The sequence below is a fragment of the Scyliorhinus canicula genome, chromosome 6 (genome assembly GCF_902713615.1).
Source record: "Scyliorhinus canicula chromosome 6, sScyCan1.1, whole genome shotgun sequence".
Classification (NCBI taxonomy): Eukaryota; Metazoa; Chordata; class Chondrichthyes; order Carcharhiniformes; family Scyliorhinidae; genus Scyliorhinus; species Scyliorhinus canicula.
Genome location: NC_052151.1, coordinates 85,134,639 through 85,146,706, shown reverse-complemented (window position 1 = coordinate 85,146,706; position 12,068 = coordinate 85,134,639). Strand labels below are relative to the sequence as shown.

Genomic DNA, 12,068 nt, shown 5'->3' with positions numbered 1-12,068 from the left:
CCTCACCGGAGATCGGGCCTGGTAGTGGCCTGCTCTTATGAAGTGGGATGCGGAGGGGCTCAAGGACCCCACAACAGGTAGGTTGGGGAATCGGGGGGGAATCCGCAGGTCATGTTGGGGAATAGACAGATCAGGGCGCCATTTAAAAATGGTACCCCAATCGATAAGTGCAGCCTTAGTAGGGCCTTCCCCGCCCAGGCCCGAAAAAATAACAGAGTCCCTTTCGATACCGGCGTCGAGCGCTGGGCAGCACCCCACTGAATCCACTCACAACGGGATTTTTTTAGATTGTGCCCTTTTTTAAAAATACCTGAATTTCTTCAGCTGTTTCTGGTCCAGGAGTGGCAAGTCCTTCATCACTCCTTTGATAGTTGAATCCTTTGATTGCAGGCCAAGCTGGATATTGTTTTCCAAGGTCTCGATTCCTGCTGCGATTAGAATAAAAAATGCCGTATACTGAGTTTCAAAATTGAACTCTTATATTCACAGTTGCTGACAATGTTCAATTCTCAAACTCCTGTTCAAAGCCTTTCATGGCCTCATGATCTCTTTGCTGTCTCCAGGCCTGTAGCCCTGAAACCCTCTGAGAACTCTGCATTATTTCAGTGCTGGCTTCTTATGTATCCTTCATTTGCTTCTCCCCAGTAGCAGCTGTGCCTTCAGCCCTCTGCACTCTAATCTCCTTAAACCTCTGTGCAACTCCTAGACATCAGCAATGTGACTTGTAGATACTTCAGTGATTTTCTGCAGAGGAAGCTGATATACTCCTCACTTTGGGATGCCATGCAGCCATCCCACTTCAGTAGATTCTTCTGCTTTGCCACCCGAACTTCCCAGGCAAACAGGGCAAAGAGAAAACAAGTGAAATGAATTGCTATATCCCAATAAAAGCATTGTGTCGTTGCAGAGTCCAGTTTGTAACAACACTACCGACTTTACTAAGAACTCATCCACAATAACCCTTCTCTCCCGCCATAGAATCATCAAATCCCGACAGTGCAGAAGGAGGCCATCTGGCCCATCAAGTTTGCACTCACCCTCTGAAAGGGCATCCTACCTAGGCACCCCCCCCCCCCCCCCCCCCCCCCCCCGCCCCCCGGCCATTTCCTAACCCATAACCACGTAACCCCACCTAACCTTGGACACTAAGGGATAAATTATCATTGCCAATCCACCAAAGCTGCACATCTTTGGACTGCGGGAGGAAACCGGAGCACGCGGAGAAAACCGACACAGACACGGGGAGAATGTACAAACTCCACCCAAGGCTGGAATTGAAGCTGGGTCCTGGGCGCTGTGAGGCAGCAGTGTTAACCACTGTGCCATCGTGCCACCACTCCTGGTGCACAGTGGCAATGCTGCGTATCATCCCCAAGAAACACTGCAGCCACTCACCAAAACTCCATTAACAGTCCCTTTCAAACCTGTAAACTCCCTTACCTGGAAGAACAAGGGCAGCAGAAACATAGCTTCCATATTCCCCAGTGTCGCATTTAGCGGGTACCCCAATGATGCGCTGGGAATCCCTTTCGTAAGTTCCCATGTAAGGGTTTACACTGCAATTGTCCAGAAGAGCTGGGAACCATCCGACAACACGATTTAAATCGCTAATTTCGAATGCTTCTGCCAGATTTACCCTGATAGCTATTCTGAAAGAGTTAGACAGAAATAAACATTCTAACTCCAGAATAACTATTTAAACACTCAGACCCAGCCTCTATGGGACACCCCGCACAAACACAACCCCCACCCCCCCCCAGGGGACCCACACACCCCTCCCATACCTCCCTCACACCACCATGGCCCTTCCCTCCCTCCCCCGCAACCTGACTCCCACCGACCCACCCCCCCCCCACTGCCTGATCCGACTCCCCCCGTCACTGCTCCGATCTACCCCCCCATTCCCCCCTCCCCACCAACACCCAGCCCGACCTGACACACATCCAACCCCCCACTCCTTCCCTGCCGTGACCCAATCCTCCTGGACTGATCACCCTCCCTGCATCCCCCTTTCCCGGACCAAGCCCCCTCCCGGAGTGAGCCCTATACTTCCCAGACCGGCCCCCTTCATCAAATCTGACCTCCTCTCCCCCCCCACACAAACTCCGACCCTCCCCCACATGGTGTCTGAACCCTCCCCCACCAATCACAGGGTTTAACACCTGCCCACCCCCCACCCAGTTCTGACACTCCCCATTTCTATTGCCCCAGTTACTGCCAGACAATCCTGCCGTGGTCCAGCTTCGCTGCTCCTGTCTAACCCAGCTCGAGTGATGAATGTTGGGTGACACAGGGGCTTCGGAATCCCAGCAATGTTAAGTCTGGCGAGAGTGACAATCCACTGGAGATTGCCACTCTGAGGAGGTTATGTGCCGACCACTTGCAGGTTCCCCTCCTAACCACAACACCATTCAGACTTAGAACTACATCGCCATTCCTTTAGCATATTGGGTCAAAATCGTGGAACTCCCTATCTAACAGCACTGTCTGTATACCTATTTTGCATTGACTTGCCGGAGTTCAAGAAGGGAGTTCACTATGACTTTCTCAAGGGAAATTGGGGAATTGGCAATAAATGCTGACCTTCAGCAATGCTTGCGTTTCATGAAAGAATAAGAAAAATGCATGTTTTATATCAGCATCATCGATGCCAGGTGCAGAGTTTACCATAAGGATGGAACCACATACTAATGCATTTGTCTGAACCACATGCTGTCACCCAACACTGCAGAATCACTTTTGGTAATTATCGTGATCCTTAAAAAATTCTTGTCAAACCTTAACGTTTTGCTCCATTTTATTTCGTACCTATTAAAAGGACAAAACTCTGATTGATAACTCTACAACATTGGCATTTCCTACTTCTGCGTAAGCCAGTACTGTACATTTATTAACCAGATAAGGTAAGACAGACCCAAGAGACAGGATATGAAATAAATCCAAATACCTGGAAATGCATTAAAGTCAGATTGCTGGAGACTGGAATGAAATATCTCTTCGATTGAGGCCTCCAGATCTTTTATTTTATAGCAGTGTTTCAAAGTATTCTTCCCATCAGAAAAGTGACGTCCCCAAATTCTATGGGAGGCTGGTAGGCCGAGATGTGTGATTGTTCTAATTGGTGATTCAGTGCCAGACAGAAAACTGAAGGGCAGTGCTTTTAATAAGTCTTCAGTGGACTGATTCTCACGTTGGTAATTTTTCTGCTCTGCAACATTCACATTGCACCTTCGTGCTCTCTCCGAGGCTGATGTTTCCAGTGTTTCCAGTACACTTTGCTCCAGTTCTTCTTCCACTCGATTCTTCAGGGATTCTTGCCACATCCCATCTATGCACAAAAGCAATATGAAAATATTTAACTCAATTCTTTCTGAAATATACCCAGAAAGCAATATATTAAAAATGAGATAAGTCACACTTTAATTTCTGATCAATCATTAAGTTTCAATCATTGGTGTCTGTGATGATTGTCCCTTTAATGGCAACATAGGACATACTCTGCTGTGTTGCCCTAAAGGAACAATTCCCACAGTTTCCATAAAATAAAGATGCAGTATACTATTTTTCCTTATTCTCATAATGATAATGATGCAATTCTATGTTGGCATTCTTGATGAGCAGTAAATAAGTATACCACTCTTCTATCTGGTGGAACTGTACCTACACTAATTGGATGAAAGTAATTTACAGCAGCCAGTAGAAAGGATCTTAAGTGGAATGAACCTGAACTCAGATATAAATGGGCGCATGCCTCGCACAAAATTACCCAAACATTTGCATCAACTGAGAGATTTTTCCATGAAGTGGCTCACAGGGAAGCATGCATACACATGCATGACAGTCACTCACAGGTTGAACATTCAGGGAGTGGAATCCCTTCCTGTTAAAGAAGGGTATTCCTTGCTGCCCTGGTGCATGCAAGGTGACATGCTTGCCATCTATTACCCCCGGATCTGGGAAACCCTGCTGATGGTGGAGAATCCTATGCCCAGGGAATCATAATGGAGTTGGGCCAGCTCAAAGTTGATATAGCCAGATGCCCGGGCATGCAGGGCATCTGTGACCTCACGGATGCACTTGTGGGCTGTAGCTTTGGAAATGCCGTACAAATCCCTGCTCGGGTCCTGAAATGAACATGTTGCATAAAAGCCAAGGTGCCCCGGTGGCATATTTTCTGGGCTGGCGTTTGGGCCAGGGGTGTCCTGCGTGGGTTTTGGGGGGGCTGAGGGGGGCAGGGAGACCTTCCCATTGTGAGTTGGGGCTTAGCGGGGCAGGGTGTTACGTCAGATATCCTGTTGGCAGCACCCCTCATCTCTGGAAACCATGAGCTGTTGTGGGAGCGGAATTTCCCGTTGGCTTGAACAGTCAGCAAGTCTTGTCCAAAGTACTTTGATTATATTTTTACATGTGACAGACTGAGATTGTAAAAAACTGGCAAGGCCATATTTAGAATTGTACATATTTAAAGGGATGGATTCTCCGATTTCCAGACTAAGTGCTGACGCCGGCGTGGGAACATAAAACTGGCACAACAGATGCACAGATTCCGGGACCATGGAGGGGGGGGGGGGGGGGGGCTTGCAGCCGCGCCGGTTACAGCTCCTGGCTCCACTGCCAAAAATGGCTGGAGAATGTCTGAGTTCGTGGCTGCTCATGCGCACGGCGGCGGCAGTGGCCACGTTGTGCAACATGGCGCCGGCCACCGCGGACCCGGCCTGCCAAATAATGAACCCAGTCCCCCCAGCCCTTGCCGAAGCCCCCCCTTTGCCAGCGGCATGGCTCCCCCCCCCTCCCCCGACTGTGGCGCTGGACACAGTCCACAGCCGCCATGCGGTGTTCACAAAAATAAATACCATCAACGTTCCACGTCATTGGGAACCCAGCCCATCGGGGGCGGAGCATCCGGGTAGGACCTCAGTGACATCCTGAGGTTGTCCTGATGGCGTGTGGCGTACTTGAATACGCTATTTCTGAGGGGGCAGAGCATTGCAAAAGTGGCTCTGTCCCCGATTTCAGCGCAAACGGAGATTTTACCGCTAATCGCGAATACGATTTTGGCATCTCCAATCAGAAAATCCCACCCAAAGTCTACCAATAAAAGTGTTTATGCTTAAACACACAAGCCTCAACATCTTATCAATGAACCATCACTACTGCAACAAAATATAATGAAAAATAATATGAAACTTCAGTAATGCATCAAGCTGGCTTCTCGGAATTATTGTCTCCGAGACGGCACCTCTGTCATACCAAGTCTATATGGAGGGATGGATCGTTCGTAAACATTATGCAACCAGATTATGCAACCAGACCTGTGTGCTTCTGGGAAATCATCATAGCTGGGGAGCAATAAGGAATTGTGTGGCAGAAATGTATAAACATTCTCATAACCTACCTGAAACAGCACCAAAAAGAAAGGTAAGTAAAAATGTGATGTATGTACAGTTATCAAAACCCAATGTATCTTGGCAAAGAAATTTGTTTAATTGTGTATCAAACTCAGCAACTATAATTAGATTAACATGTTTTGTTTTCTTTTCTGCAACCTTTATTTTAATTAAGAATGGATTGGATTGGAGTTGTTTTGGATTGGCAGACTAGCCCTTCATTTTGTTACCTTGGATGAAATATTTTTAAACTTGCTTCGAACGTTAATTACATGCAATTTTGATGCATTCATTCACAAATTCAGGTCAATTTGTTGTGTGCAGCCAAGAGATATTCAGCCCAGGAGCTGACAAGGAAAATCTGCCAATGCTTTCCCACTGCTGTTCGTTATTAAGCTTCATACTGTGAGCATATTTGCAACCAATGCTATTGAATTTGACACTCTGGAGAGCAGAGCCATGGCTGAGGAGAGACAGGGAATTGGGGTATGAAGCTATATCAACTTTGAGCTGGCCCAACTCCATTAAGGTTCCCTGCGCATAGGATTCTCTGCCATCAGAGCAGCAAAATACCTCCGATAGGAAGGAACTTTGGCAGAGGTGCTGAGATTGCATGCGTGCAGAAGAGTTCCATGAGCAAGGCCAAGATAAAATAGTGTTTTTAGGGGATTACATTTACAGCGGGACTAAAGGAGAAATAAATTTGAAAGGAAGATCACATTTAGGTGATCACAATCTAGCACTGCTCGGAACCACCTTAATGTGTTCATGTAAAATAAAGTGCACAGTCGTTCAGCATACTCAAACTTACAGAGTTCATACTTGACTAGCAACAGCATAAAACAGTGGCTGTGTGCTTCAACATCTATACTGGCAGTGAAGGCACATGATTTATTTTCCATTCATTTACAGGATGTGGGCATCGCTGGTTAGGCCAGCATTTATGGCCTATCCCTAGTTGCCCTTCAGAAAGTGGTGGTGAGTTGGTTCTTTGACTGCTGCAGTCCTTGAGGTGTAGGTACACCCACTATGCTGTTAGGGAGGGAGTTCTGGAATGTTACCCCAGTGACAGCGAAGGAACGACAATATATTTCCAAGTCAGGGTGGTGAGTGACTTGAAGGGGAGCCTCCAGGTGGTGGGGTTCCTAGGTATCTGCTGCTCAAGATGGTAGTGGTTGTGGGTTTGGAAGGTGCTATCTAAGGAACCTTAGTGAATTACTGCAGTGGATGGTACACACTCCTGCCACTGTTAGTCGGTGGTGGAGGGTTTGTATGTTTGTGGATTACTTACAGTAGGATAGTGCTCCCAGCATGACGTCACCCCAATAATGCATTGTCTGGCCCCTGACACAGAAGGGCTTGTGGAGGGGAGGGGGGACGATGGGCCTGGTATCACCAGTAAACTTGCCATCTTATCAGAAAAGTGCCACTAATTGAGGCCTTAATAACCCAGTGTGTATTTACCATGAACTGTTAAGGCCCATCTCTGGGAACAGCACAGGGAGATGGGAAAATATCCTGAAATCGACCAGACACGTATTCTTCTGAATTTCCCCAGCCCCCTCCCCGCAGTGGCACAGTGGTTAGCACTGCTGCCTCACAGCGCCAGGGACCCAGGTTCAATTCTAACTTTGGATGACTGTCTGTGTGGAGTTTGCACTTTCTCCTGTGTCTAGGTGGGTTTCCTTCGGGTACTCCGGTTTCCTCCCACAGTCCAAAGATGTAAAGGTTAGGTGGATTGGTATGCTAAATTGCCTCTTAATGTCCAGGGATGTATCGGTTAGGATAAGGGGTTATTGGGGTCAGGCAGGGAAATGACCGTGGCTGGAGTGCTCTTTCAGAGGGTCGGTTCAGACTTGATGGGCCGAATGGCATCCTTCTGCACTGTAGGGTTCGAGGATTCTATGATTCTACCACTTCAAAGGTCCCCTCCACAGAGTTGGGAACATTCCTGTTATAAGCCTTGTTCTGTCTCCAAAAATGGTGTCCGACCTGTTGAGCATTTCTGGAACTTCTTGGTTTTATTTCAAATTTAGCATCTGCAACATTGTACTTTTCCACAGCTAACTTCCTTTCTTTGGCACTGAACTATGAGGAAATGAACAGCAAAATGAAAAGAATAAACCTTTTGAGCACACGTAAATGATTGGAGGTCACAGTAGGACAGATTTCTTTGTGATGCTGGGCTTTTTTGACCTGGCAGTGAAAATTGCTCCACTCATATTGGTTAAATATTGGGTAATAAATGAAAATTACAACACTGCCTGGAGCCAAATGTCATTTTTTACATATTGTTGGTAGCAGGTACCATATATTGTTTTACCATGTCACTGACAAGAAGGCAATTTTATGTGGATTCTGAGGGTGGCTGATGAAGGCAGGAAAAACAGGAACTTCACTGGATCAACCTTTGAGCAGGGACACACGGACACAAGTACTGAGAAAGGAGTGTGCCGCTCGAAGATTCCAGTTCTCTGCTTAAGTGCGGCTGTTCTGCAATCCGAGTACAACAGAATGAATTTTTAAGAGATGACAGCACATTCTGTTCAGTCTTTTGATTTCAGTCACAATCACATCCTATGTACGTCAAGTATAGGCAAGAACAACATATGAAACATTGTCCATTTGACTCGAGAAAGAGTTGGACTTAAATTTTAGCTGCATGAAATGATGTGGGTTTAGTGTTAAACTACAGGACCAATTTCCAGCCATTGCATATTCCCTGACATTACTGTACACTGGATTCCATGTTCCAACAGCTATGCACATCACTCTTCTCACTCATTTAGTGATTATTTTGAATTAATAACTTATTGTCCCTGATTACCCAATCAGGGGAAATCTTCAACCTCTATTAATTTTAGCAAAGCAATTCAGAACTTAAGTGGCTACTATTGAATATCCTCTTAACTTTTGTTTCTATTGGAAATAAGTTTGGGGTTTGTCGTCCTCATTACGACAGTTTCTCATCACTGAAATCATCCTGGTGAATTGGCACTAATTTTCTCATTAATACCCTTTTGTACACTAAACTGTTCAGTTATTTGTACATGTTTGTCATGACCTTTCTCTTGTAATAATTTCACTTCTTGTAAAATCTAAAAACACTTTTGTCCGTTTTATGGTTTTAATTCCTAACATTGGGCTCTTCAGGAATTCTAAGATCTCTTTGTTCCTTCTTAACCTTCAGAGCCTTTTTACTATGTTCCTGTCCATTCCACAAAGTGTTTACCATACATCTGCCTGTTTCCTGTACTCCTTACTTTTATGTTGTTTGTAGTTCTGACTGACACATTCCCAATACCCAAGTCTAAGTCATTTTTATTTGTTCATGGGATGTGGGCATCGCTGGTTAGGCCAGCATTTATTAACCATCCCTAATTGCCCTTGTGAAGGTGATGGTGAGGTTTTTTCTTAAACCTCTAAAGTCTTTGTCGTGTAGGTACAGCCACAGTGCTATTAGGAAGGGAGTTCCATGATTTTGACCCAGCGACAGTGAAGAAACGGTGATGTGGTCCCCAGTCAGGATGATATGTGGCTCAGAGAAGAACTTGCAGGTGATGGTGTTCCCATGCCTTTTACTCCTGCTGCTTGTGCGGCATGAATGTTATTTGCCATTTATTGGCCCAAGCCTGAATATTGTCCAGGTCTTGCTGCACATGGAGTGCTTCAGTATCTGAGGAGTTATGAATGGTGCTGAACATTGTGCAAGTGCAATCATTGGAAAGAAATCGGCACTTCTGATTTTATGATGGAAGGAAGGGCATTAATGAAACAACTGAAGATGGTTGGGCCTAGGACATTAACCCCTGCAGCAATGTCCTAGGATTGAAATGATTGACCTCCAACAACCACAACCATCTTCCTTTGTGCTAGGTAGGACTCCAACCAGTGGAGAGCTTTCCTCCTGATTTTCAAAAGAATAAAAGTGTACAAAGAATTGACCACTGGAGTACATCACATCCAAATGTTTCCAATCCAAGCAAAATCCCTTATTTGTATTCTTTATTTCCTGTCCATCAATCAATGTTCCTTCAACCAGGTTATAATTCTCCTTTGACAATAACCTTTAGGATTTTTAAGAAACCTCCTATGAGGGGTGTGACATGATATCTATAGGATACACTGCAGCAATTAACCAAGGTCCAACAGCACCTTCCGAGAAAGACGAGCAACAGGTGCACGGGAATACCATCACTCCCAAGTTCCCCTCCCAGCCGCACATCAAACTAACTTTGAAATATATTACCGTTCCTTCATTACCGATGGGTCATAATCCTGGAACACTCTATCCAACAGCACTGAGGAAGAATCTACACCAAATGGGCTGCAGCAGTTGAAAAGGTGATTGGCCATCATCTTCTCAAGGGCAGTTAGGTTTGGGCAATAAGTGATGACCTTGCCAACAATGCGCACATCCTGTGAGTGAAAAAATGTTGAAACAGCAAGAAAACGCTTTCTGTAAACTGTATTTACACTCTATCTCCTGCCATTCCTTTTTGGATACATTTAGTTATTCTACAAAAGAAATACTGAATCCATCAAACAAAACTTTCTTTAACAATCTGGCTAACCTTGATTGTTCCACGCATTTCTAATGTTCACTAATGAACATCAGAACAGTTGAATCATTTGAATTTCAACTTGTTTGCCACAACTGAAATTGGGCCAACTTGTCTAACATTATTATTGTGTTCTGCAATGAGCCTCTTTTTTTCTGTGAATGGAGTAGGGATTGCCAAACCTCACGTAGGACACTTCCTAGCAGAATAAATGGGAAAAGACTTCGGAAATCAGAAGTACAAAGGGACTTAGGAGTCCTAGTTCCGGATTCTATTAAGGTTAACAAGCAGGTTAAGTTGGCAGTTAGGAAAGAAAATGTAACGCTAGCATTCATGTCGAAAGGGCTTGAATACAAGAACAGGGATGTACTGCTGAGGTTCTATAAGGCTTTGGTCAGAACCCATTTGGAATATTGTGAGCAGTTATTGGAAAGGGTCCATAGGAGGTTCACAAGAATGATCCCCATAGAGCAGCAATTGGGAGAATGGGGTAGTGCGGATCTACCAGGACTGGAGTGCGGAGGTGGCTAAGCGGCGGTCCGGATTTAATCAGACGAAAGACGTGCTTTATAGAAAAAAGATAAAGTTTGGAATGTTGCCGCCCGCGCGCCTGTGGGTAACTTATTCGGACCGGCATTATTATTTCGATTCCCCGGAGGAGGCGTGGGCCTTCGTGCGGACGGAGAAACTGGACTTGAACTAGGGGTTGGGGGTTGCGAGGTCGGCTGTAAGATATTAGTGCTGGATTCTGCTGTTGCTGTGTTCTCTTTTTCTTCTGTTGTTTTCTTCTTGTTTTAGTACTTTTGCAATTTTGATATGGTTATTTACGGAGGGGTTATTCTGCTATGTTTTTGTTTTTGTGCTGTGGGACATTGTCTGGGCTGTGTATCTTGAGGGGAGGGTCGGGGGGGTATGTTGTATTCTATGCTGGAGTGGGGGTATGGAGTGGGGCTGATATTTGGGAGCTGCGTCAGAAGGGTGTGGTGGGGCAGTGCAAAAGCGCGGGCTTTCCTCTGGTTTCCCGTGCTGCGGGGCTGGGGGGTGGAGATGGTGACGGGGGAGGCGGGGCCTTAACTGGTTCTTCCCCGCGCTGGAGCGGTGCCAGGAGGAGGGATAGATTGGGGGATGATCCCACTTCGGGAGGGGTCGGGCTATTGGCGGGAGTTTCCGGGGTCAGCAGAAGTTAGCTGACCCACGGAAGTACAATGGAGGACGGTTCGCGGCTGGGAGGGTTCCTAGCCTGGGGGGGAAGGGAGGGGGGAAAGGGGAATACCGGGTTGCTGCTGGTAGGGTCAAGAAGGAGCTGGTGGGGGCTGGGGGGACAGAGGTGAGGGGTTGTCGCTATGGGGTCGGGGTCGAGCAGGGGGTGCTGGCCTGGGGCGGGCAGTCAACGGGCTATGGCTAGCCGACGGGGGAGGGGGGCGGGACGCCCTCTGATCCGGTTGGTCACCTGGAATGTGAGAGGGTTGAATGGGCCGGTGAAACGGTCGAGGGTACTGGCTCACCTGAAGGGGTTAAAGGCGGATGTGGCAATGCTTCAGGAGACCCACCTGAGGGTGGCGGACCAGGTCCACCTGAGGAAGGGATGGGTGGGGCAGGTTTTCCACTCGGGATTGGATGTGAGGAACCGGGGAGTGGCGATTCTGGTGGGGAAAAATGTGTTGTTTGAGGCATCGGAGGTGGCGGCGGATAAGGGGGGTAGGTATGTGATGGTTAGGGGCAGGCTACAAGGAGAGAAGGTGGTACTGGCTAGTGTGTATGCCCCAAATTGGGACGATGCGGGCTTTATGAGCCGTATGTTGGGACGGATCCCGGATCTGGAGGCGGGAGGTCTGATCATAGGGGGGGACTTTAATACGGTGTTGGATCCTTCACTGGATCGGTCCAGCTCTAGGACGGGTAGGAGGCCGGCGGCGGCCAAGGTACTGAGAGGGTTTATGGACCAGATGGGTGGGGTGGATCCATGGAGGTTTGTAAGGCCGAGGGCACGCGAGTACTCTTTCTTCTCCCACGTACATAGGGTCTACTCTCGGATAGATTTCTTCGTGGTGAGTAGGGGACTGATTCCGAGAGTGGAGGAGGCCGAGTATTCGGCCATTGCAATCTCCGACCACGCTCC

At 47.1% G+C, this 12,068-nt stretch overlaps 1 protein-coding gene across 1 annotated transcript in view; it reads right to left on the bottom strand.

Annotated features, from left to right (window-relative positions):
* LOC119967280 overlaps nt 1-12,068 on the bottom strand; it is a 304,394-nt gene that overhangs the window by 160,051 nt on the left and 132,275 nt on the right. The window contains exons 4-5 of the mRNA XM_038799603.1: nt 2,948-3,328; nt 311-428 (exon numbers count right to left, since the gene is read on the bottom strand). Coding sequence (XP_038655531.1) covers nt 311-428; nt 2,948-3,328 — 499 coding nt within the window. The remainder of the gene's footprint in view (nt 1-310; nt 429-2,947; nt 3,329-12,068) is intronic.